At 40.9% G+C, this 27,492-nt stretch overlaps 1 protein-coding gene across 3 annotated transcripts; it reads right to left on the bottom strand.

Moving 5' to 3' along the window:
- Positions 1-572: 572 nt before the first annotated feature.
- Positions 573-27,256, bottom strand: DHX35 (DEAH-box helicase 35). Of its 3 annotated transcripts, none has more exons than XM_085079215.1 (22): positions 27,119-27,256; positions 25,594-25,727; positions 25,104-25,196; positions 24,867-24,944; positions 23,118-23,222; positions 21,836-21,897; positions 21,309-21,378; positions 20,617-20,676; positions 18,544-18,656; positions 18,282-18,378; positions 17,036-17,194; positions 15,522-15,732; positions 13,711-13,835; positions 13,192-13,246; positions 8,225-8,320; positions 7,776-7,870; positions 7,118-7,195; positions 5,883-6,012; positions 5,103-5,184; positions 4,483-4,554; positions 2,761-2,872; positions 573-2,327 (listed from the first exon to the last, which is right to left on the bottom strand). In XM_085079215.1, exons 1-22 carry the CDS (start codon positions 27,156-27,158, stop codon positions 2,283-2,285), a joined length of 2,112 nt encoding a protein of 703 aa, XP_084935341.1. In that variant the 5' UTR covers positions 27,159-27,256; the 3' UTR covers positions 573-2,282. The 3 variants fall into 3 exon arrangements, with proteins under 3 accessions (XP_084935341.1, XP_084935340.1, XP_084935342.1); XM_085079214.1 differs by having other exon boundaries at positions 2,734-2,872; XM_085079216.1 differs by lacking the exons at positions 573-2,327; positions 2,761-2,872; positions 4,483-4,554; positions 5,103-5,184 and adding an exon at positions 6,364-6,457.
- Positions 27,257-27,492: the final 236 nt, after the last annotated feature.

The raw sequence follows: 27,492 nt of genomic DNA on the forward strand, positions 1-27,492 counted from the left end.
CAGAATGCTCTGTACAAATCTAGCAGGGAGCTGGAAGCCAAAGCTTTACAAAATAAATAGATTTTCAGGGTTTTTTCAAGTTTTGGGTCTCTGTCTTCAAACACCTTCCAAGGGCCCACATCTCTGATGTGAGCAGTGTTTTCTCTCTGAAGGTGACCTTAATCCAGATCCTAAAAACACTGTTTCTCAGCCTGCATCTCTAGTGTAAGGTCTGCCTGGTTTGTGTGTGGTGCTACCCCAATAGTTTGTAAAACTGCTAAAAAGACAAGTCTTAACTTCTTTTTTTGTTTACACAGACCTACTGCACTCATAGAGGCACAATTGCCTGGAGCTTGTGACAAAGCTTGCACATCCCTGGGTTCTGGACTCAGCAGGAATCACAATCATTCCTAGAGAAAATGTCGCAGCTGTGCAGCCAGGTAAAAGAATATCTGGGCAAGAGAGGTCTCCAGAGCCACCCAAAATTCTGAGCTGGCAAATGCAATGGCCACCCAGTGCCAGCCCAGCCCTGCACACCTCCCATGCCCCGGGAAATCACCCATTGCTCAAGCCACAGTGATAAATTCCCAAGCTTCCTCTATTCAACAGTTTTATTTTTCTTAAGAACACTTCCAGAGGACAGAGAAACACAGACAATTGACAAATCCTCATCTTGAGCTCTTTCTCCAATCCTTTAAGAGAAAAAAAAAAACAAACTGCAAATTGAATCATTTCAGTGAGTTCCAACACTGCTCTCAGCTCTGGCTAGGAGAAAGTCCCTGCCCCAAGGAGCTTCCACTCTAAGAGAGTTCTACAAAGGTGAGGGTGACAGGGACAACAAGGAGGAAGGAAGGAAGGTGACACAGTTTTCATTCTGCTGGTGCCATTCCTGGAGACTGGTACATGTGTTTGTGCTGGCAGTCAGGACAGACACACTGAGGAGACCACACAGTGCTCGTGGCACAAAGTGTTCTCTCTGCAGGTGTTTGGAAGGGACAAGGTAAAGAAGCTCTCAAGAAAGTTTTCAAGGCAGTCCTGTGATGAGGAAGGCATTTGTTCTATGTAGAAATTTTTGCCTATTTACATCCTATTTTTTTAGAAGAAAATAAAATAGTTAATATGCAAAAAACACATTTATCGAATCAGTTGAATTATAAAAATAAAATTTTCAAGCAATGTCTTTCTAAAATAAATATTGGTAGGTAAAAATGGAAAAGAGAAATAAATAAATACATGTATGCAAGCTATCTCATTAAAACACAAATAAGCATAATTCCTTACTGAAAAGTAGCCATGGAATCCTGATTAAAGCAGGAACTGTTCAGAGCATCCTTCTCCTCAGTAACAGAGGAAAATGAGTCCCAAGCAGTAAAGACCAGATTTAAAATAAAAGAAATATAAAGGACTGTGTTCCTTATAGGAAAGTACAGAACATTTCCCTCTTTGCTGATCAACAGAGGCTAAAAAACAGAGTTCCATATTCCCCAGATGAAATTTACTGGTATTTCCAAGCAGTGGAAAGCTAACATTTTTCCTCTCATAGGATAAAAAAGAAAAGCCCTGTCTGTGCACTTGATTGTTCATCAACATAATGTTTAGTCCCCTGATTGAGCAGAAAATTATTCCATCTTAAAAATGCTGAGCTGCTCTTCCTCCCCCTCCCCAAACAGGAACTCCCACATCCAGAACCCAACCATTTCAGTACAGAGGGAGAGCTCAGCACAGTGAGCTGGGGCAGCTCGACCTCAGCAGGACACTTTTACTGCTTGGGAGCACAAAGCTGCACCAGTTTGGGATGGTCCAACATGAAATCAATGTTTCCATGGCAGCACCTTGCATTTCAAGGGGTAGTTGATTGCCCTGAGCTCCTGCTGGAGGAGCCAGGCTCAGTTTGGCCGGTGTAAGTCACAGTGCTCTGGGTAACAGGAGGCAGGGTACCCTACTCCCCACGCTCATAAGGCAGTACCACTCCAGGAAATCTGTTTCTTTCTTGAAGGTTTCAGGTTTTTTTGTGGTCCTGTATGTCCTCTTACTTTTTAAGTTGTTTTTCTACCTACTTAAAAGGAGCAACATGCCCAAATTAACAATAGTGATCAAGTAGGCAAAGATTAAAATGTCCACAATGCAAGCTCTAGGTTTACAATGTACTGGTCATGCATAAACCCCTACAGATCCTGGCAGGCATTTAAACATTTAGGTTGATGGAAGATCAAATTGCTAATGAACTGGCTGCTGAATGGACTGGATCCAGCTTGAAATCACTGGTAGGTTCTGCTTCTGATGTCACAACAACTTAAGTTATGTCAGTGGTCATCTACTTTGGCCCTTTTTGCTTTCAAGGAAAGATGCTGTGAGAAAAGAAAAGAACAAAATAACTGCTTAGCAGATACACCACAATTAGGAAAAAAAATGCTTTGGAACTACAATGCTTTCAGTCCTTAATACCAAATTAATTAAATTCTTACACAAATATCCATGCCCATCCAAGCTCTGCTTGTTACTGACACAACTACAACAAACCCATTAAATAAAAACCCACTTGTACCCCACCCTAAATGCCTATTTTGTAACTTTGAGATCCATTGGCTGGATAATAAGGAAAAAACCTTTCATGCATCAACTTATCATCCTCTTACTCTATATTAAAACCACTACAATGAATAGAGCCAAGTTACTTTCTGTCCCATTAGACCACACCAAAACATAAACCCTTAAGAAGTTCAGATACAAGAGCTGCTCATGCAGCAATGGTACCGTTTGGCCTTTATGCCGATTCCGTACCGTTCCTTGCTGGTAGAAGTGAGGTGCCAGTTCCAAGAGCCAGGAGGATTCAACAGCTGTCACATCTCTCATGTAGTATTTAGAAGTCTGTATGACTTCATTGTACACCACCCTGGAGAAAGGAGACAAAAATGAATAGTGTTTGCTGTAAAGCAATGAAGGAGAGCTGTTTAACAGCATTTTTAGATGGTTTCACATATGAGCTGCCAGAGGTGGCATTTACAGTGACAAGTGAGCCTTTAAGCTCCAATTCAGCTTCTTGCCTCTTTGCCTCTGGTTGGTCAGAGTTCTCTGCATTAAGACAAGCTTTAGATTGCCATGAAAACACTTTCACATACTACCAGGGCATATGGATGGAAGGAATATATGAAAGAATATTTCTTAGAATGGGGCCAAGGGGGACTCACAACTGATGCTTTAGAAGACAGAACAGGAGTGACTCTGTGTTATCATAAGGAAAGATGTCCAAAGCACCAAAACCCTGGACCCACAACAAGGAGGGCACAAACCCCAGCATGACAACCCCTGGCGCCAGTCTGCAGACAGTGAGATTAGCATCAGAGCAAGAAATCAGCTTTAACTCCTGCCAGAACATCTCCTGGAAAGACATTTAGAAACTGCCAACCATGTGGACTCATCCCCACCACCAGCACAGTCAGGTTGCCAGCATGGGCAACCTATTTCTGAGGTCATCTTCAGTAGGTGAAGTCATTTTCCCCAAGGAAGTGCAAATCCCTGCACTGAAGGGGTAGCGACCAAAACCTTAAGTCACTATCTGCCTTCTATAGGCAGCAGAGCAGCAAACACCTGAGGTTTGTGGTTTCTCATTAATTGGTATTTAGCTCTCAAAAGCAAAGAGGAAAGAGTCCAAAATTCCCTTTGCCAAATGCATCCTGAGACAGGGCAACTAATTCAATTCAAGAGAAATCTGAGGAAAATGAACCAGAATGAGAACACATTTTCTATATGCCTGTAGCAGACAGAGAACTGAAGCCTTCAACAGAGGATGGCTGCCCAGGCTGCAGTAGCACTGAAATTTAGGTTGCTGACTAAATAAACTCCTGTCTTACAGAATGCCACGACATGAGCCATGACACCAGGCCAAGTTTATACTTCAAGTCTCTGCAGCAGGCAGTGAAGGACAAAAGTCCAAATACTTTGGTTTGATCATGCTCACCTGAGAGTTAGAAACACGTCTGTTTGTTATCTGAGCACCTTTGAGCTGCAAAGAGAATGATCATATCCCAACTAATGGAAAAGTACAACCAGTTCTTTCCTCCATCTGCTGGGCAGCCATAACTTTTCACATCATGCATTTCATGTGTAAGCCCTTTCCTAGTAATCCATTTGCCATTTCTGCAGCACCTGTTGGACAGGGTATTTCCATAACACACTCAATAAAAGTAAACTAACCCTAGCTCTGTCTAGGTACAGAGGCTACTTGGAGAACAATCTGCAGTGCAAGGTATGGTGCCCACTAAACAAGGGTCACCTGGCTCTGCTGTCCAACATCCACAGGTTTCTTTGACAGTTAAATGTCACTCTGTTTTCCTGATTTATTTGGATAATGCCTACAAAATGTTGAAAAGGAAATGCCATTTGGATTCTCTCTGTGGGAACTATGATCTTCTACATCTCCACTGATGGAGAGAAGCAATTCAATTTAGATGCTGCAAATGCCTTAAAAAAATCCCCAAGGAAGTGAGAGCAGCTCTAACTTACCAGCGTGGAGGTTTCTCTGCATACAGCACTGAGCTGGGGTGGATATGAAGCTCATGGTCATCACGGATAGTCCTTGAAAGCAAGATACTATTTCAGACTGTGCCTCTATTTACTGTTTAACATTTGGTTCTTTTCTGTCCCAGTATAAATGTTTAATAAAAGCAAGAATGAAAGGGCTGGAGTAAATTAACAACATTTGCATTTAATGAACAGATAAAACCAGGCTTAAATCCTGGCCGAAGGAACTATCGATAATTTAATGTCCTACAAGAGTTTTATCTATATTGAATAAAAAGTAGCATTTCAGGCTTTTGTTTGGTGCTCTGGGAGTGCTGCAACACTGCTGCACTACAACTGTACTGGCTGAACTTAAAACAATCTAATGAATACTAGTAACAGTTTCCCACTTTAATAATTTCAGTCATATTTTTGCCAAAGAGAATAGATAAACACTTAAGCAGTTTGCAAATACAGAACTTCAAATATTTAGTCAATCAATTGCCACATGTTCCTAATTGCAAACGTCCAGAGAAACATCTGCTTGTTGGTTAAACTTAGATTTATCCATCAGAGGAGCTTTCCAACCAAGCAACAATTGTACAGAAACTATATATAGTCACCTGTAAGCTCCTGTGGAGTGGAATTTAGCTGCATTAGCAAAGAATCCAGAAACTATGCACCTCAAAACAGGATCTGGATCACCTGGAAAGAAGAAATTTTCTGTGAGATGAGTAAATGGAATGGCAAAGGTCCCTAAAACACCACTTAATGATCTCAAACAACTTTTGAGAGCGTATCAGGCTTTGATAGCAAAGGCAGGAGAGCAGACAAACCCTGCAATTTCTTTTGACTTCAATTTCACAGCAAATCAAAAATTGCTACCTAAAAAAGTAATACTGCCACCTGTGTCTCCATGAAGAGTTTCCCAGTCCCTAAAGCAGCCCAGTGTGACAGCTGAGCATTGAAGGCTGATTTTTCAGAGCAGGTAGAGACAAGTGCTGAAAACCAGTCCTGGCACTTGTGCACACACAGCACAGCTGGAAATCCCATCCCACACACTGAACAGCACTTTGAACAAAAAGGGCTTTTTGAAAAGACAAAGAGGGAACGGCGTGACCTATTTCTGATTCTTTTGGAAAATCTGTCCATTAAATATAAAATCAGTGGTTAAAATCTCCTGCTGGAAATCTTAACTAACAAAGATTGGACTAAAATTTAATGGTATAAATAGGCTAAAGTGCTCTTGTGCAGCCATTTTTAGGAAAAAAATCTGGTTTAAATTAACATTAGAGGCCAAGATAAAAATACTCTAAAGGTTACAAGAAAAGCAGGGAGCAGACTGACAGTTTAGAAAGTACCTTCACTATGTATTGGACAGGAGGTTAAAAATAAAATTTCACCTTCACTGGACTTCTTTGGCACTTTAAAGCGAACAAGAAGTTTTTTCAGCTGCTCTCTCACAACAGAAGCTCTCACAAGCCCTTTGTAGTTCAGAAAGTGTTCCTGACACCACTGGGAGCTCTTGCTGTGCTGTACAGTGAGAAAAAAAGAAAAAATTGCAATGAGATACCATCAGCAAAGCAAACCCAATCTCTTTTGGATAGGTTTCGTCTGTTTTAATTGTTTCCCAACAACACATTTCTTGTTGTTTTCCCTTAAAATTACCTATTTACAGAGCAACTAACAAGGGTATTTAGAGCCAGTATCTACAAAACGTGTTTCAAACAACTTCTAAACAGTAACAGATCAAATGCTATGGGGTATTTTCAAACAGATGTGCTTCGTTTCTTCATATGTGGTGAAAGAGAAGAGCATCAGTCGTTCCATTTAATTCTCTCAGATCATAAACTCGCCTGTTTTCAACCTCAAAATGTAAACAACCTTTTCAGTGCTGTTTTCATTGGTCTTCTCCCTGTAAAGAGCTGTTTCTCCAGCAGCCAGCACTCCCTCCAAGAGCCTTTGCATCTGGCTGTTTCTAAGAGAATTACACAGATGCAAAATTTGAAGGGCAACATTTCAGTTGGTGCCTGTCTGGCTGCTTTGTGGCTGGGGAAAAATAGTAATGTTTAAACACTTGGGTGGTTATACTGCTTCAATTCAGCACTGCTGCAAGTATTTTATTACTGAAGTGCTTTATACCAACAAAATATACTTCTCCCAAATAGGTGTAGCACTTGAAAACTATTCTGTAAAATCTCAGCTTACAGAGCAGTACTAAGGTTGGTGTTAAACCTTAAGAAAAAGAGGGTATGATGATCCATGAGTTAATTTAACACCAAAAAACAGACTGCTAGATTTAAACACAGATTATAATCACCAAAACATGAGAAAATACTAATTTCATTAGAAATTTGGATATTCATTTCCCCCAGGCCCCAACACGAAATCCCTGTCTCCTTGGAAACACAGCTCTCTACCTGTAAGATTTCCATGCTGTACCCAAACAAAATTCCCTTTATTCCCTGTTCAGAGGAACTATGGAAGGTCTGTGGCAAACAGTGACCAGAGAATCTTTTAATGCAGAATATCACTTGATAAACTTGGCAAGTTCTCAGCTTTGAGGATGTTGTATCCAGAACTTCCAGATTCAGAAACGAAAACCTCAAGTTCCTCCTATTCCTGCAAATCCACTTACTTTGACAAAGGCTTCATAAACATTCAGCATGGTGAGATGATCACCTTCCTCCACAGCAAACTTCCTGTGTTGCCTGGCCTGCAGAACAAGAAACATCATTTTATAGGCAGACTGATTTTTCAGAAATCATGTCTGACATGCCCAGTTCCCTTCAGCTCTGTATTTCCTGGGACTTTTCAAATTCTTACCCACCTAGGGCAGTTCCTCTGGGCAACAGCAATATTTTACTAGCCCCCCTATACTCAGGAACACTTCTAAAATTGAAATTAGAAAAATGAACAGACAAGGAACCTCCATTCCTTAAAATTAGGCTCCTGCCACCTATTAAGAATTTGCTACCTCCTTCCTGTTTTGCCCATCTCAAAGGGAAGTGGTGTGTGGGAAGGTTTTGGGGGTTTATTTTGCAAACCCTTACACTGAACAATATTTTATAACCTTTCATGTTTCTGGCCCTCAGAAGGAGGTTTTTATCACTACTAAAAGACTCCAAGGTTCCCCTGTTATTTGGTTTCTTCTACCTACAACAACTAGATACAATTCCAGACCTTATTTTATTTTCACACAAAGTTGCAGTCTGTAATAGGTACCAGTAAAATATTTGCCAGAAGTCCAGAAATGTGGAAACAACAAACAGAAAATGAGACATGACTGAACTTACAGCCTGATTTTTTTGATTTGGAGGGATCACAAAGATGTTTTGAATCTGCATCATGGCAGCAATTGTCAAAATCTCCTGGGAGCAGCCAAAATTTCCTGGGGAGTAAATGGAGAAATTCAATAAAGGAAATCTTCCATTCAACTTCCAATCTCCCCCACAGAGATTAAAAAGCAACATAAGCAGAATATATTTTTATAGTATTTAAAACCAAAATACATAAACTCCTGGACTTTTTTAGCATAAGAGTGAATGTCTTCAGTGGAAAACTTAAGAAACAAAGGTTAGACTTGTTAGACTGTTAAATGTGAGATGTCTCTGATTTTAACCAACTCTCTTCACTGAAGACCACACCACGATGAAGTAATAGTTTATCTTGAGTTAAGCAAATGTCTAGTGATTCATTACAATTACATAACTGTGAAGTAACTGTGATTTTTTTTTTCTCCTACCTGATTCCAGAAGCATCTTTGCAAACATAGGATTCAAAGGAAACTCTGCTATTCTCATCCCAAGAGGCTCTGTTAACCGGCAGTGCATATCCAAACCTGCAGCACATCAATAAATGTGGCTGGGACACAGGCAAAATAGCACAGCAGGGCTTCTTTTAGACTTAAAGTGTACTAAAGAGCAGAATTACAAGCTAAAATATGGCAAATGCACCTCAGAGTTGCTGAATGTATATTACACTAAGGTTAAAGGCAATCCTTGATACCCATTCACTCTCCCATGGGTCAACAGAATTTTTTTTTTCCGAAAATACTTGAACACACAAGTTTCTTAATTTTGTTTAACTCAAGTTTCTCTGTTACTGTGTATAATTCAGAAAACTGCAGTCCAAGTCAATGCCATGGTCAGAGGGGATATTAGCTGTTAGACTTCTTTCTCCTTTTTAAATACTTAGCTATGTCTTTGTTCATGGGGATGTAAAGCAGATGAGAATGAAAATGGAGATAATTGCAGAACAGGCATTACTGCAGAAACAGAAAGCACTGCTGGGGGTAGGCTGTCATTTTTCTAGCTTATCTACTTAGGTCATGGAGAAAAACAATTCAATATTATCTAAAGAAGAGAGGTACAGCTGATAAAGGTTTTCTACAGTTCAGTCTGCCTCATGTATCAAGAACTCAACTGTCAGTCATGTCCCAGCTGTAGCCTTTTCCCTGGAGATGGCACAGGAAGGAGGCCTGACAGCTTGATTTGTGATTCCCCAGTTCTCACTGAGCAGCCCTACACATTTACCATTTTAGAGGTTTGGCTTCCTCCAGTCAAACCCCTGCAGCAAGGGTGACCCACGCAAAGCACCAGGTCACAGTCTAATTCTGAGCTTTATGCTGAGATCTCAGGGACAGATTTAAATGGAAAAGCCTTTCCTTTGCAAGAGGACATAGAATTTAAAAATATAATACAGAGGGAGCACTAGTAAGAAAAAAAGCTTGCTAAGAAGGGCAGCAAAGAATAAAGATTGAAAGAGAAAACTTCAAGAGACCAAGAGGTATGACAAGGAGGCAAAGCACAAGAGAAAGGTTACACAAGCAGGGATGAGTGAGAGCCCAATAATAGGACTTTGGGGCTCTGGAGGTTGCATAACCAACCACAGCAAAGTGACCTGAGGAAACACAACCATGGCTCACACATTATATAAACACATTATTTGTCAGACTGCGTGGTGGTAACAAAGCCACAGCTGTGCTGCAGCTCTGTTTCACAGAGAAAAGCAAAACCACAAACCAGGTCAAGGAATGAGATCTCCTGTAACTCATGTCAGCATCTCTGAAGCCACAGATCCCTCCAGCCAGTGTTTACTTTATTATTTGATATGCTATCGTCTCACTTATCACAATGGAGTAATTCACTCACCCCACTCCTACACTGTTCAACAAATCCTACCAGGCTTTTCACATAAAGTCACAGTATTTCCCTCTAAAACAGGCACAAAAGGCAGCTTTTGTGCAATGATGAACTCATATATTTAAACACAAAGTTACAGCAACTGCAAAAATTAAGGTATGATAGCTTTCACTTGACATGTTCACTTGACTGGTGCCACATGAAGTTTAAATTCTACCACCATGAATAGCTTAGATGGGCTGTCTTTTACCTACAGAAAGATAAATGCAAATCTAAGTAGGAAAAAGGAGAAATTTCTATATATTTATGCACCACTTTCTACAAAGTCCTTTGGCTTCTGCTGAAGCCTACAAATGCCATGACAATTTTGCATGAGCTATATATGGCTTGTGCACAGATGTATTTGTAGCAGTAAGCCTGAATATAGCCTGCAGTGGATACTATCTTGGAATAGATAAAAGTTTCCTTTAAATAATCCTGGAAGCTACCACTGAATCTACATATATACAGGAAATGAAAGATCTTAGAAAAAGGTATTTCAAAGATTTTAATGGAACTTGCTCAGGAGAGATTATTCAACTACCATGACACTAAAAGGTTTCAAGTAACAACCACCAGTATGTGACAGGCTGAGGTGTTAAAACAATTCTCTTTAAACTTAAGTAGAGCGATTGTTTCTGGTAGGTGACAACTCATAAACAAATCTTCAACAAGACCTGAAGTAAAGCTAAAAAAAAAGCCGATTTTTACTTGCTTGCTTACCTCTTAAATTATGCTTAAAACCAATAAACTCCAACTGACAACTCAGACTTTCAAAGGGGCATCAAAGGAGAAGGCTGAGGAGAGATACTCCTGATGTAATCAGCTTGCACCACTGTAAAAATAATCCCTCTGCAACCAGTGATGTGTTTATTCAACAGAGCTATCTCAGCCTTAAGAGCATCTGCCCTGCACGAGTTGGCACCACATTGGCACAACAGGGGCCTGACCCCAAACTGCCCAGCTGCATGCTACTGCAATGCCAGTGATGAAATACATGTTCCTACTTGCATAAGAGCAATTCAATCCTCACTGCACCTGCAAATGCTTGGGCAGCTTCACCTCTGCACCTTATATAAAATCTCCATAATAAACCACCTAAAACCTTAGACTTCAGCAAAAACTGAGGAGTGAATCCGTGTATCACACACATGCCCACAGATTTCTTTCCATCTGAAACACCTAGATCAGCACTTCTCTGCTCTGCTACAAAGCTGTGCAGCCAAGAGAATAAGAGCTCTTTGAAGCTACACGAGCAGAACACTTCTGCCAAAACATCACCCAGCTAATCAGGGAGTTTATTGAACTTTCCTCTCCATTTCCCTAAGGTGGTTTTGGCTGTGAATTCAGCCTTGCAACACGTTCCTGAGCCACTGTGAAGGTCCTTGTTCCAAGCTTGCAAAGGTTGCCAAGAACCAAGTGCTTTAAGTGAAACCCTCCTTTGCGAGATGGAACTGAACCAGCACAGGGCAAAATCCTGGCCAGGCAGAGTTACAGCTCCACGGGAATAAAAAGAGAGCAGATTGCCACAAGTTACAACACAGCATTTGTGAGTGGTGTCAAAACAGCCACAAACCTCTGGAAGCTTCCAAAACTTACACAATCTCCTTTAAACTGCCTCATGTTTATGTTATGGAGCAAATATTGTCAACTTTGAATTAGCTACAAACAAGGAGCTGAAGTCAAACAGAGCTTCATTTTGATTAGTTGGACTCATGTCAAGTTTCTATTTTGTTTAGTTTGTTGCACTCAAAAAGATTAAACAGCTGTCAAAAAAACTCAACAATATAACAGTTCTTCCTATAAACAAAATTAGGCAGCAGACATCCCACTCACCACACAAAAAGGAATTGAAAACTGTGTATAAAAACATATTACTACAGTGTGATCTGAGTGTTAAAAGTATCCAACAGCAGCAAAATGAATAAAACCAGAATGAACACACTCAGAATCAAAGATTATCTCAAAGACCCACCCACAAGGCTCGAGTCCAACTCCCTGCTCCTCACAAAACTACCTAAAACTAAACCATATGCCAAGAGTGTTGTTCAGACTCCACTGAATTTGAGAACAAGCTGTGATTAGTAACTTCAAGAAGCGAATTTAAAAAGATACTCTTTTAAGTACATAAATAGGAGAAAAGTACTTTGAATTATACTCACAGGATCTGTTAGACTAAGCTTTCCTTTTCATTACAAGTTTGTCTATATCTGTTCACTTGTCCCCAACTAGCAAGTTCAATACTAAAACTAGAGCAGAGTGCTTGCAAGCTGCATGCATTTAAAAGCATGAAAAACAGCAAGCTGTGCACTGAAACACACACCAGGAGGAAAAGTGCTGGTTTTAGGGATGATCAGGGTTTTTTTATCAGTGGTTGTATCACATAATCACAGCTAGTAGAATCAGAACAGTTTGACTTGCTCTGGGTTTGAACTCTGCCTCAGCTGCAGGACCAGCAGCACAAACATCACCAGCACCACACTACAGCAAGTGTAACCTTTTAGCCACACCCCATCCTGCATCCAGAGCAGAGCACAGACTGGAATTCATTTTACAAATGATCATTAGATTACCTCTTAATAACTTCTGTCAGTCAAACTTCAAAATCATAGCAACAAGAAGGTTTGAAAACTATCACACTCTCTGGGGGGTTTCATGCACAGCCTCCAGGGACTGAGCTCTCCCAAATTCAGGCATCACATTTGACTCACAGGGCTTAGGCAGAGTTCCAGCACACACAGAGCAAGATCAGATAATGACTGCAACGTGATACCAGGAAAATTTACAACAGACACACTATACTTTTTAAAGTCCCACTGAGGAACAAAGTTGCAATTCTATCAGCCTTGATAAATTCTAGGTTGTTACAAGTAGTCTGATCCTGAAAGAGATATCAAACATTGATTTTCAGCATCTTTTATTTACACTTGGAAGTGTTACATGCTTCCATCACTGGCACAGTAGCATCAAATGAAAGACCATCACACCAAGTCTTGGGTATGTAAATCTAACTCGGTGCAGGTAAATTTAGTGTCTAACTCTTCTACTGGCCTAATTAGTGTCCAAACTCCATTTTTATCTTCATAATACCCTGTAGAGACTGAAGGAACACAGAGAGGATCTGCCTGGGAACAAACATCCTCATCAGCTCAGAGCCCTGTTCCTAGCAAGGACAAACAGCTGTTTTCCTCCCGTGAAATTGCAAGGAAATACACAGAATGTCACTATAAAATACTCATTTACCCAATCTAAACAATTAAATTCTAGTTTACACTCTATTATTGCCGTTTCCTTGCATACCTGTCTGAAATAAACAAAAGAAAAGAAAGTAAATTCTGAAGAGACTGAAGTACATTCTAAAAACCCACCAACAAAAAGTTTCCACCAGTCAGGGCTGTGTTTCTTTCTCAAAGCACAGATCTCAAATGCAAGTTTCATTAAAGTCCATCCAATCACCAAATACAAATTACAATTTTTTTCACAACTCCTATAATATAGCTACAAATAAAGTAAAGCATTAAAATCTCACCTCCTAAAGCATACAGCAACTCTAAAGCTTGCACCATTGACTGTGCAGGAGGTGGCTGTGAAGAGAAAATGTGCATTGATTGAAGTTATCAACATAGAACATGACTTCAGCACAGAACATGAGTTCATAGATCTTCCTCTTTTGCAAAATCCTTTACTACCAACCACTCTACTTCTGCAAAATGAAGAAGGAGCTCTCACACTCTTCCTTCTTCATAAATCCAGTGCAAAGGGACCGCAGTTACAGTTCTACAGAACCTCACAGTTTGTCTTTCTAAGACTTTCCTAACTTCTCAAGAAAATTCTAACAGCAAACTCTGGAATAGAAATAGTCCTGAGTTGTCACACACATGATTTGCACTATTGGTTCCCAGGAAGACACTTTGCTGCATGGCAGGGGACAATGAGCTTTCCAGATCAGCAGGGTGATGGCAAATGGTTCTGTGGGCTATCAACAAGTCATCTCCTGACCTCTCTTCACCCCAGGGAAAGGTGACAGCCTGTAGAGCCTGGCACTCACCGAAAGGAAGGGGAACCTGAGCACGTTGTCGATCCCCAGAGCCTTGAGCTGCAGGATGACAGGAGCCAGGTTACTGCGCTGCATCTCCGGGACTGTGGAGTTGGGCAGCTTCTCAAAGTCCTCCTCTGTGGGGGGAGAAAAAAAACAACTGAGGACTGAGCTTCAACTCCCATTCCGTGCAGTCACCACGACAGAATCATGACCATTTCAAGTTTGAACTACCACATATGAATATTTAACAGGTGTTCAAAGATGATCTCTAACCCAAAGATGATCCTTCTCTGATTACTGTATTTTATGCTACTTTCATTTAAATAGAAATGTAATGGTTCTGGCTACACTGCTGATTCTGTAGTTAACCCACCCATATTTCAATTTGAAATGTTATAAATTTTTCACAGTAATCTGGAAATGTTTTATTCCTCTTCTGTTTAATGTTTTTTGTCAGAAAATAAAGGACAGGGTGCAATACTAAAGAAAAAAAAGTTTTTTTTGAAGAGACATGGAAAAGTTTCAAACCAGCATGCTTTCAGTACAAGAACACTAGTTTTGTAACTACTCAAACAAACAGAGGTTTAAAACATGTACTTTAAATAAAGATTAAGGATGGAAAAACAATTTATTTAACAAAGCCTTTTTAAAATCATGCTCACTATAAAGTCTAAGTCTGGAAAAAATACTCCATATAAGGATAAAACCTCTGTAACCTTCCATTAACCAACCCTTCTGCAGTAAAGAAAAATGCACATTGTACATTATTTTCATCCAAATTATTTTCATTTTACATGACCATTTTCTATCTCAAACCTTCCACAGGACAAAGTGCATGTTTCTCTGCTGTTGTTCACTCAGTGCATTTTCCTCTTTTCTTTTTTATTTGTTCTCCTTTTAAAACACTTCTTAAAGCACTCCCTAGACCAGCTCTTGAGCACACAAAAATGTCTTCAGTGTAGTCATGGTTTCTCCAGTAAAACACCCTCAAAGCTATGTAAGCTTGGGATATTGTGTAGCACACATTGTCTCCCAATTCTTACTGGATACATATAAATTCAGAGCATAAATCATGGCTTGGTTTAACATGGCAACTGCTGGCAAGCACATACACATTTTAAAGGAAAATGCTTCATCTCTCAAAGTCTCAGAGCTCCAGTAAATCTAGAGGGGACCTGAGGCCCATCAGCAATGGGAGTATTCAGCTGCAAAGCCTTTTCTCATTAAGAAGCTGAGAACTGACACTTTGATTACAGCTTTCTGGACACTGCAAGGTGGCCAAAAGATTTAGTTTCAACAGCAATTTTTGTGCACTGCCAGGGTCATTGATTCAATGGAAGAATTTGGGGCTGGCAGCTATTCGAAGGAAAAAAAGAGACACAAAGAAGTTTCCCTTCAATGATCTAAAGGATTTCCAGAGCCCTTTTGTTAAACACAAGGCCCTAATGCACACTTTAGTCAGAGAAGAGAGCATCATTGGTAGCATTCTAAATTGAAGCAACTCCTCAGAAACTAAAATCATTAAAGAACAAACTTCTAAACAAACTCACCACTTTAAGGGCTGCATGAACATTACAGGCTTGCAATTGCTGTCTCTGCCCCATTAGTGCCTCTGATTCATAAAAAGATTGCATTTCTAACACTTAGCACATAAGAACAAGGCATTTCTACACAAGCCAGAGGAACAACAAATGGAAATTTCATCCTTTGGATGAACGATCAAACCGAGTTTTGCTCTCCTTCATCTCCCAGCACCCTGCACACCACAGTGACCAGAAACGGAGCTCAGAGCAGGGCTCTCCCGCGCAGAGCAGCCGTACCTGTGTAGAGGCGGTAGCACTTGCCGGAGCGGTTGCGGCCGGCGCGCCCTGCCCGCTGGTTGGCCGAGGCCTTGGACACTGGCACCACCAGCAGGCACTCGATGGCCGTGCGCGGGTTGTAGGCGCGCAGCTTCACGAAGCCGCAGTCGATCACAAACGCCACGCCGTGGACTGTGATGGAGGTCTCAGCGATGTTGGTGGCGACTATCACCTGCAGGCACGGGCACAGAGAGGATGCTGTGAGCTCCCTGTGACACCATCAGACCCATTTGCACCCTCACCAAACAGCAGCCACGTGAGAGATCTCAGCTAGGACAGTTCCAGAAAACACTCTGGAGCACAAAACCGTACAGCACAAGCAGCAGCAGGAGCTGTCAGCTTGAAATAAGCCCAGTTTGCACAGCAGTTTTCACAGCTTCACAATCACTTTCTTATTCAAATTTATTCTCTCTTCATAAAAGAAGAGCTTGGCAGTGTTTGCAGAGAAAATCGTTGGCAGTGTTTGCAGAGAAAAAGATTAACTGACTGTAAATCAAGGGTTCTAAAGTAGCAAACTAAAAATATTTTCTTTCTGCTTCTCAGTTATACTGAACTGTTCTTTGTATGCTGGAATGAGGTGGGGGATAGGAGGGGAACAGAGTTGATTAAGAGTTCAACATTCAGCATTCCTACAGAGATCCACTAAAATATATATGTCCTAGAATATGAAAAAATTACTGTTCCCAGACAACAGTGGGAAATCTAATCCTTACTTCACCTGAAATTAAAAACTAAATCTAGAGAGTTAATTGACTAATGTCATATTCTGGAGAGAAAAAGAAGTATTTATAGTAAACGTTCTTCAATGCCAGATGAACATATTCACTTGTCAAACTCCAGCAGGTACAAGAATGACAACAAATCACCTTGGTGTACTTTTGTCAGCTTATTTCAGCCCCAACATAGGATCTGCATAGGCAGAAAGGGCTAATCAAACCAATTATATACTTGTGTGACATTAAATGTCCAAATAAGACTTGCAGAAGTCAAAACAAAGCCTCTTTTTCTACTAAAAGCAAGCAAGTTTTAACATGTTTCTGAGATAAAAATACAGCACTTAACCACTCTGTCACTAGTTTTTCCACTACTGGTGGAAAACAGCCATGAACATTTAGATCACAAAAAGAAAGAAAAAGGTAAAAGCAGAGGAGTCTGGAGTGTAAGAAGCTGCAACTGAATGAAGACAAATACAAATTGTGTAGAGACACTTAAAAATTGCAGAGTTGATGAGGCAGACAGGAGAGTTGGAACTGATGTATCTAGGAGTGAACAAAGATGAAAAGGGAAGCCAGGAAACCTTTTCTTGGTTCCCAGTTTGAAAGCTGACAGGCAGAGATGGGAGATGCAGAAAGCCTCCCTCAAACAAGCATTTGCAATAGTCCCATGATGTGAACCTGACAAATGCAACCTGAGTGCTGCAGACCTGCAGACACCCTTCTGGGTGGTGGAAACTGAGACAGACACAAGAGCCTCACCTTCCTGACAGTGTGAGGGACTCTCTCAAACACTTTCAGTTGCTCAGGAGAAGGCAGCCCAGCGTACATGGGGAGAACACGGAGGTGCTTCTTCATCCCGGTGCGAGCGAGGGCTCGAGCCTGCTCTATGAGCATGGAAACAACAGTCTCCACTTCCTCCTGCAGCCACAGCAGCACAGGGCACAGAGTGAGAGAGCTGTCACTTTAACAGCACATTCCTGTCACCTAGATACAAAAACTGCACCAAAATAATACAGTTCTAATGGTCCAAACTCCAGGGTTTTGACTAGCTCACTCCATATTGCAATATTCTTAGATAAATTGCTATTAATAATAAATAAAGCTTTACATACATATTTATGTTCAGTGTTACTTGAGTCAATATCACACCACAAATACATGAGCAAAATCACAGGGGAAGGACTGAATCAAGCCCAGGACAAAGCAGGTTAATTTTCCTGTTTAACTCAACTGGCGAGAGCAAAATGGGAGGCCAAAGTATTTTGGCAGTGCAGAATGCTGTGGGCCTGGAGCAGGAATGGCACAGGAACAGCACTGACACCTCTTGCTCAGCTTCACATTTAATCTCAACTGTGGCATCTCACTCTTAAAGACAGAAAACAAAATGTTCAAACATCGCTTCATGAAATACCAAATTTATTCCTCCAAAGTTAAATCAATAATGAGGATCAGGAATGTCTTTTGAAAATATGCAAGATGTTATTGAAGCTCCTCAAGGTAGCTTCTCACTGGAAAGATGATGAGTTACCTCCCGTTTGCTCTTCCAGCTGCAAAGTGAGCTGACAAGCATAAATAGAGCAGAAGAGACCAGTACATTTTGATCTCACGGCAATTTGTTTTTGTCAAACACTTCAGATGCTAAGCCTAACAAATGTAAATTCCATTTGCCTTAATTATTAATGATGACTCACTGTCAGCTTAACAGCTGCGTATGTGTGACTTGCACCAACAAACAACACAATATTCCACTCACTAACAAAGCTGAGAAAAGACATCATTAAATGACAAAAACTACCATCCATCACTTGCTTTGATAAATTCAAGCCATATATTTTCTTCACATCTGTGGGACTGGCCTGGTTTTGCTCCCATCAATACAGAAATGTTTGTCATCTTTACTGAGAATAAAGTAAGCGCAACTAAGGAAAGCAGGAGACTGAGGTAGCTTTGCAAAGCTCACAATACACCACTGTTAAACAAAAAATAAAATTGCTTGTGTCTATACCTGGCCAGTTAAAAATGCAAGGATATCACCATCATTCTCCATCTGGTGTATTTTCATTGTAGTTTCCACAGTTGATTTTACATAGTCAGGAACAGGGCTATGTGGAGAGAAAACAGCAAAACATGAGCAGAAAAATACGTTTAGAGTCCTCCCCTCCAGAAGGGACAAACAGAGCTGCTTTTGGACACCAGAGCTCTAATCTAGACAAAATGATACTACAGCTGCACATTCTCACTACTGCCAAGAGCAGACAGGAACACACCTCTGCAGGTAAAAGATGTCCACTGGAAACGTCCTCCCCTCCACAGTCAGGATCACACTGGTGTCTTTGCTGGGGTCACCAGTATCGTTTTGATTAAAGAAATCCCTGAATTTCTACATGAAAATAAAAACAAACACTTTCAGTTTGGCACTTCAAAGAATGGAGAGAAAAACCTAAAAACATGAAGAAGTTAAATTACCACTACTTAGATCTTTACTTGAAAAATTTGACAGGGCCAATTAAAAAATGTGAAAGTTCGATTTTGTTGCCCTCTGTTCTGTCTGGGGTTCAGGCACTTAGCACAAATAGTCTGGCATGCTTATTACTTTGAGAAGTAAATTTGAAAAGAGAAATAAAATTAATGATATCAGCTGATGAAAATCATTAATGATCAGCTGATACAGCTGGAAAAAGAAGATAAAGAAACTTTTAATTTGATCTATCAGAGTAGCAAAGTCAAAACTAAAAACTTAGAAATGATTGGTACAAGAAGATTTGTGTAGGGCCTGCAAATTCTCATCCATTTTTGGATGAGTGAGTAAATTTTCCAGCTCTTGCTGAACATCAAGATCTCACTTCGTAAAAGCAGAGTTAGGCATGATTTACATAAGTTTTTGATTTATGCATTGTGAGACACCTTCATAAATTTAGATTTATTGTCATGAAGTATTTTCAATAAATAACAGCAAGAGAATGAACTTAAGAACACATATAATTTCGTCTTAACTTTTACGAGCATTGTAGAGATAACCATCAACTCTCTGTACTAGAAAAAATATTTACATAGTCACACCAATCATCTTGCTCCTATTAACTCATTTGGTATTAACAGTCAGCTATTTCAAATGTAATTTATGGCAGTTAAAATTCTGCATTGGAATGTAGAGAATATATAGCAGGGTAAACACCACCAAAGCACAACATAATACCAACATTTATGGCACAGCATACTTGTCACTAAAGGAAACCTCAATGTACCTACATCTTCAGTGCCACTTGCAAGGTCTCACCACCAGATCTTAAGGACAGAAGAGTTAGGAAAGGTATGGAGAAGAGGAATGAAAATTATCTAGGAGATGAAGTAGCCATCATATGAGGAGAGACTGAAAAGGCTATGCTTGGGGAGCACAAGACACACAGCTGAGGTTTACAGAATCAAAGGTGACAAAGTAAATGTAAAACTATTTTGGGGGTGTTCTTTTTAAAACACAAATCCCACAGTACAAGAACTAAGAGATCCTTGATGAAACTGACAGTTTTGAAAGAAATTAGACCAAGTACTTCATTAGATAGCAGGTGGCAAACTCCTGAAAATGATTCTCACATAGTGTCCTGGAGACTTACAGCTTCATTAAGCAGATTCAAAGACAAATTAACAAACAGCAGGTCCATAAACACAGAGTAGAAGGAAACAGCAGGAATGTGCTGACTAATATCTCTACTACAACTCCTGCAGATGCTGAGGCAGCTCAAAGAGAACAGACCCACAGCAGGTGCACAGGCTCATGTGCTCTCCCTAAACAGCATCTCCTGTTGCTGCTTCTACCAGCAGAACACAGGGCTGGGTGAAACACTGCTCACATCTAAGAGAGCTCCTCTGTTCCTACTCAAAATCAAATTAATCATGTGTTCAGAAAGTTTACATAAGTTTCCACAGGCCATGAGTCAATCAGGCATCTAGTAAGATCTCACTGAAATTAAATCTGTTCACTTATCACTTATTTTTACTTGTCTATAGTTGCCTCAAATTATTTCTATCAGCAAAACTGAGCTGAATCAATGTCTCTTGATAAATTAAGTCAAGAGAACATATTTTTATGAAGAATAGAAGTAAGAAGAAAGAAGGCATCAATACATAAAAAGCAGATTCATATCTGAATTCATATCCAAACCAGTTTGCTAACACAACATGAAAACCACACACAGCAACTGAACCACAGCACATTTTTATCCTGCAACCACTCAAGCAGCAGCAATGCTTCCCAGGCAGCACAGAGGACAAGCTGTACACAAACAGCAGTGGAGTCTACCACTTAAGGTCACTTCATTTCTACCCAAGGCTGTGAGCTGTACCTCTGCATCCAAGGTGGCTGAAGCCACAATCAGGCGGAGATCCCCACGCTTCTTCTGAACCTGGGAGAGAGACCAACAACACCCAGAGTGAAAACTGTTTCCTGAGATGAAAGGCTAAACACAAGTGTGGAGCATCCAGATTACCAGAAACTTCTCTATAAAACTACTCTGAACCTACAAGACAGATGATGAATGAAGCAGCCATATCACCCCACAGCTCTAAGAACCTGATGACTGTTTGGAGTTTTATATATTTATTTTAAGGGCATTCATTCTGTTACTTTAATTCACTCAATTTCTGGGGGGAGTCAGATCTTTATTACGCTGAAAGTCAGCAACAAGCCCCAATCAGATAACTTCACATGCTCATCAGCAACAGAATCAACACTGTATTTTTGGCACTATCACTAAGGAGGGATTTCAGCCTCAGGGGGAAGAAATAAAGGATCCTGAGTGTCAGATGACCAAAGTAAATAGCTGGGTATGTACAATAGGCTGCAGGATAAATGGGGAAGCAGCAATCACACTCCCTAAATGAGGAAGCAGCAATCACACTCCCTCTAATGGGTTCAATTACCAGCCATCAGGATCAGAGGTTTAATGAAAAGGATGGAAATTAAAACAGTTACAGAGAACTGTATTAAAATTACCAAATTAAAATTACAGAGAACTGTGAATTGAAAAAGAATAACCTTTTTTAGTAAGCCAATGGCAATGTCTGTATAAAGAGTCCTTTCATGAGCTTCATCCAGCATGAGAACACTGTGAAAAAAGCAGAAAGATTTCAGAAATTACTTGACTGACACTTAAATCAGTGTCTCACTGTCTTCTAGAAACACCATTATTTGAAATCTGCTGCTGAACTATTGCTGGTCAATTCTGCTTACAAAACTGTGGAAGTTAAAAAAACTTGCATAAATGGACTAGGGAGAAAAATGTACCTAACATCATATGGGACATAAAGAATGTTCTTTATTCAGGGTAGTTTTTGGAAAGGGGTAGCAGAAAACAAATCTATGTTTACTGTACTGCATTGGTTTTCTGGATACCAGAAAAGCCTGTTTGTAGTTGATTTTTTTTTAATTAGTATCAGGAAGAAAAATGTTTTGGTATTTAACTTATAATAACCACTAATAATTAAAAAAAAACTACTATCATTAAAAAATGCAGTTTTTTACCAAAATGCACTTCAGCAAGCACTCATTCCATGTTTTCTTACCTGTATCTTGTTAATAAAGGATCAGCCATCATTTCCCTCACCAGCATACCATCAGTTAGAAACTAAAAGTGAATACAAAACAAAAACTTTATCAGATAGTCTCAGCTAACTAATACATGATTTTTAAAGATGATTTTCTAGGCTTTTGTCTGAATGCTTCCTTGCCTTTAATTTTCTAATGATCAATTTTCAGCTATGGAAGCCAAATACACATTTCTGAGGGCTAACCCAGAGATAAGCAGAGAGATTGATTTTAATCAGCACTGAATTTTCTAAAGTTAGTTATTTTTACATGGAAAGAAAATATGAGATTGGCAGCACTGGATGGCAATAATTTGTTCACCCATCTGTAACATGGCTAAACCTGCTCCATCAGTAACATCCTGTGTGTCAATCCAGTCTGAACCCTCTCAAAGTTGGCTCTTTAATAACTGTCACACACTCCTGACCAGAACACAATCCTTAACATTTCAACAACATTTGAATTCCATACTTTATTCCTACTGGCCAGTGGAAACACACCAGCCTTATGTAGCCAGCAAAAGGTAGTTTGACCTGTGACTGCAACTGTGGTCTTGAACTAAGCAAGACTTGATGGACAAACTCTCCAAATTTCCAACTCTAAATGAATAATCATCATGCTTTAAAAAAAAAAAATTAGCTGTATTTAATGGACAAACATCTCTATTTCTTTCCCTGTAAAAGAGATACTAGCCTCAAAAAAAAAAAAAACCAAACAAAAAGCAAATTGTCTCAGTCATCATCACTGCTATTGCAGCAAAACTGAAGCAAATCCTCTTCTTCAGGAACACAAGCAACACTAACACTGCTCACAGCACTGAAGAACAGCTGCAAAGCTGCTATTTAATCCACCAAATTATCTCTTAGCCTACTCATCTTGGGTTTTATCTGTGCTTTTAGTCAAAACTATTTTTAGGGTGGGGAGGATACTTTTAATCTGTGATTCACTGCAGCCTTTCCCTATGACCTTAAGTGACACACAGGTCACACCAGCACTGTACCAACAGCTGGCCATACCTTGACATTGTCCTTTAGATCTAAAATGGTGCTTGTCAGACTATCACAACAGAACAGGTACTCATTTTATTAAGGTTTGGATTGCCACAGCCATTTCAAGCACAGTTTTGGGGTACCCACCTGGACACTGAAATGCTACCTATTCTCTTGACTGGGCATCACAAGGTTCTCATTAATTTTGCAAAAGTACTTGAAGAGTTTCAACTAATCCCTTCAGAGTAACCACACACTGTTCATGTTTCACCTTAATTCTTGTAGCCTGGGGGTCTGTGCAGTCATCAAACCGAATACAGTATCCAACCTCATGTCCCAGCACTGCACCTCTTTCATCAGCAACCCGGCCTGCAACCTGAGAAAACAGATTCTCATTAACAAGGGACAGCTCAGCACACTTCAGCCTTGTATCATTCATTACAAGCTACAAAGACATCTAAAATAAAATAAGACATCTACAATAAAACTCCACAATACATAAATTAGTCCCAGTAGAATTTCAACAATAAGCTACTGTCAGTCATTTGACTGACACTCTAAGCCATACAACGGGCAGTGACTTCATTATTTCAGTTGAAATTTTATCACTCCATCACTTGCAGCTCACTAATTCAGGATAATTAACAATCTGGGTAATGCAAGCAGAAGTTCAGGAATTTCTTAACTATGTGTTATATCTTTGCAACTACCTACCTTTATTTCTAACAACCCCCATGCTCTAGATGGGAGAGCAGATAAGTCACCTTTTAAAATAAAATATCACTTTCAATTCAATATGAAGCAATAAATCATCAATTATATTTCTTATCTCCTGTAACAGCCACAGTTCAGGCAGTCTGCAGCAACAGCCTCAAAGAGAAACCCTGCTGTGTCTCTATACTAAGCCTGAATGGAATAATCTTTCTATTTCAGGCTTAAAAATGACGCATCAAGACATGAAAGAGAAAAGAGAAGTGAGTTTGCTGTGAGAAATCATTGCAGCACTCACAACGTCTTCTGTAGGACTGTGCTCTGTCAGCTGGATGTCCTGTGAAGGAGAAAAGGGAGGACACTGCAGGCAGATTGCCCAAGATGCAGAGCACTGCTAGAGACTGTTTCCTTAACCAGGTTGGATCTGGTCAAAAAATACTGGAGGAGATAAAAAAATCAAGTGGTGCAGAAGCTCAACCTACTACATTTTTACCAGAGGCAAATGCTGATTTGTTGTAGATACCATTTACTACGTTACACAGAGCAGGCAAAACGATGGTTATAAAATGGCACCTCAGTTCTTTGTACAAAAAAAATGCTACAGCAGAAACTTCACCCGCCAAGTGAGTGCCTGGCAGCAGCTGTGAAGACAAGGAGCACTGGGTGCTTTCTGGGCACACTGTTACCAGAGAGGATATGTCATTGCCCTCAGCATCTCCTTTTCCCCCTCAGAGCACATCCAGCTGACATTATGCTCTCCAAGACATAACATGTATATGCAAAGATTTTTCACAATAAAACTGTTTATTCTTCTACCTGACATTTTTACAAGGGGAAAACAAAAGATCCACACCCCATGACAACAACAAAGAACAAATACAGGAAAAAATATTAAAAACTTAGTTATGAAATGCTAGAAAGAGGTACACAACCTCTTCTTTCTTCCACTAGCTGCATTACTGTTTGCAGATTTACATCACTGCTTCACCTTGAGAAAGAAGTTGAGGGTCACACAAGCACAGTTCTAGTACTGAGTCAATCACAGCTCAGCCCTAACTTCTGTACACAGTTCTGCTGACATCATTTAATTTTACTTCAAAGCTTCTACATCTGCAGTTCTGGAGATGCAGTGTTTGGCCAGACCCACTAATCAGGTTGAATTCAGTGCGTAACACCAGCAATTCTCAGAGAAAGATAAGCAGAAATATCTCTTCATTGAGGAGTTTGTGCAGATTCCTGCTATTCAGCAAAACCTGCTAATGAACTAGGGGTTGTAATAACAACAGACTGGGAGGATTTGGACACTCACTGAAACAGCAGCAACCCGACGAGGCTGTGTCACTCCAACAACTCTTCCTTCAGCTGTCCAGCCAGCTTCTGCCAGGTACTGCAAACAATCATGGGGATAAGAGAGGCATTGGTCATGCTGTGGTTACCCCAAGGTGTTAGTTCCTCACACTTTGTGTTTTCTCCTGGTTCTGTTTAATATTTCATGTAAAATCCCCTGAGGGAATACCTGATTTTACCAACCTAAACAGACACTTACTTGTGGAATCTGTGTTGATTTCCCACATCCTGTTTCCCCAATAATCACCAGAGTCTGGTAGTTCTCCACTAGGTAAAGTATGTGATTTCTTAGCTGAAAGAGAAGATGATATTTAAACATAAAAAACAGATTGTACAAAAATAATAGAAGACTTAAAATTACAATATTTAGGTATCTGGCAGACACAGTAATGTCCTGTTACACGGAGCTCACTACCAAAAGCTAAACAGTCCTTTAAAATCTATAAATGTCATGCACAATTGTACAATATGTATTATTTACATACAGTAAATAACATACATCAACAAAGCCCTTAAAACTGTCAGGTACAATTGTCAAACAGAACAATAAATTCCAGTAAACAGAGAGTAAAGTCACAAAATTTTTATTTTACGTTGCAAAGTGATTTTATACTGTCCTTTCAAAAAAAAAAGACACGAGAGCTAGATCTCATACAACACATTTAATACATCAAAAAGAACTTCTGTACCTTAAAGACAGGCAGCTTTTGCCTTTGCTGCTCAATGGAGAGGGAAGCATAAGGGTTATAGATGACAGTGACAGCGCTGCTCTCAGCAGGACTCTGCCTTTCCTCCGAGACACTGACACCAGGACCTTCTGAGCCTACATGACAGGAATGAATTTTAACTGGAAGAATATACTTCTGCCTGGGGTATCACAGTGCAGGCAAAATAAATATGTTTCTTACAAGGAGAAATCATGGGTGACAGCATATTAAAAAAAAAAAAACCAATTTTTCTACAAAAGCAATTAAAATATTAACTAACAATAAACAAGGGATACACCCCTTGCTTCAGCTCTGAACTTACCTCAGGAACTAAAACTTCATTTATTCCGGCTGCAAATTATCACAAAATTACTGCCAACTGAAAATGTGGAATCATGCAAGTGAACTAGAAACAAAAACTCATCTCACTAACAGAATGCGTCATCTCCAGCTGCAGAATCAACTGGGAAAGTCTGATAGCAGAGAGGAAGATTCCCCTGTTTTGTAGGATCTGCTCACTTGCACTTCTCCCAGTGTAAAAAAGTTAGTCCCTATTCAGAATTGCCATACAGTTTTATAGCAAATCAACTATTACTGTGATTGTTTCCAAGCTCCTTCTCCACTGAGCTTGCTCTGCCTGGCATAAACCAGCATTATCCCCACCTACAGCCAGGATTTCACTCCTCACCATTCCCCTGCATGCTCCACAGCCTGTCAAGACCCTCACAAAGACAGAAAACCCACCCCACAAACTCCCCATTTCTCCCCTGCCACCCCACAGTGGGCAGCAGCCAGCTGGAGCCACAAACACCCCACCAGCCCCTGGGCTTCTGCAGTGAGGGGACACCCATCTCCCTGGTGCCCCCATCGAATCAGCAAGGTTGGAAAAGACCTTCCAGACCATCCAGTCCAACCACCAACCCTGCACCACCACTGTAACCCCTAAACCACATCACCCAGATCCAGACACCTTGAAAACCCTCAAGGATAGTGACTCCAGCACCTCCCTGGGCAACTTATTCCAATTTCTGAACACCCGAACAGTGAAAAAAAAAAATGTAATATCTAATCTAAGTCTTCTCTGTCCCAGTTTAAGGCAATTTCCTCTGGTCCTCTCACGGAAGGGAGAAGAAACTGTCCCCACCTCAGTACAGCCTCCTGCCAGGGAGTTGTAGGGAGCGAGGAGGTCACCCCTAAGCCTCCTCTGCTGGAGACCAAGCAAACCCAGCTCCCTCAGCCGCTCCTCACAAGACATGCTCTCGAATCCTTTCAGAGCTTCGTTGCCCTTCACTGCAAACGCCCCAGCGACCCCAAAGAGCCGAGGGGGACCGCGCTGCCGGCTTTCGCCGCACCCCTCACCACAGCCGGGCACGTCGGAGCTCTGTCCCCCGCACCCCTCACCACAGCCGGGCAGGTCGGAGCTCCATCCCCCGCACCCCTCACGGCGGCCAGCCCGGGCCGGGCTCCGTCCCCCTCACCCCCCATGCCGCACCCCCACTCGCCTCACCCGGCTTCCAAAACTTCACCGGCCCCACGGGCGCCGCCATCTTGGGGTGAGAGGGCGGCCGGAAGCGGCGCGCGGCGCCCACGTGACGCTCCCCGCGTTGCCATGGAGACAGCCTCCCCCGTCCCTCCCGCCTCACGGGAATAACAAAACTTTCCCGGGAAAAAAAGAATTGCCTTTCTTCCCTCACGAGCCTGAAGGGCTAAATCTGTGCAAACAAGAGACAATGGAGTTGTTGTTCACTATTAGTAACATCTACTGTCCGGCAAACTGCGCGTGGGTGGGTTGGCATCGCTACAGTGGTTGTGCTAGGAGCAGTGGAATATAAGGCAATAAGGTGCAAACTGGGAGCAGGGGAGGCCTTGGCACAGGGTGTC

The sequence above is a fragment of the Lichenostomus cassidix genome, chromosome 20 (genome assembly GCF_008360975.1).
Source record: "Lichenostomus cassidix isolate B80296 chromosome 20, HeHo_3.0, whole genome shotgun sequence".
In the NCBI taxonomy this organism is placed as follows: domain Eukaryota; kingdom Metazoa; phylum Chordata; class Aves; order Passeriformes; family Meliphagidae; genus Lichenostomus; species Lichenostomus cassidix.

Coding starts and splice junctions, on each gene's coding strand:
- DHX35 (XM_085079214.1), bottom strand. CDS start 27,158: ATGGCGGCGCCCGTGGGGCCGGTGAAGTTTTGGAAGCCGG. Junction 18,379..18,543: donor GACATCTTTTACCTGCAGAG/GTGTGTTCCTGT, acceptor CTCTCCACATAG/CCCTGTTCCTGACTATGTAA. Junction 8,321..13,191: donor GTTGCTGTATGCTTTAGGAG/GTGAGATTTTAA, acceptor GATGTGCTGCAG/GTTTGGATATGCACTGCCGG.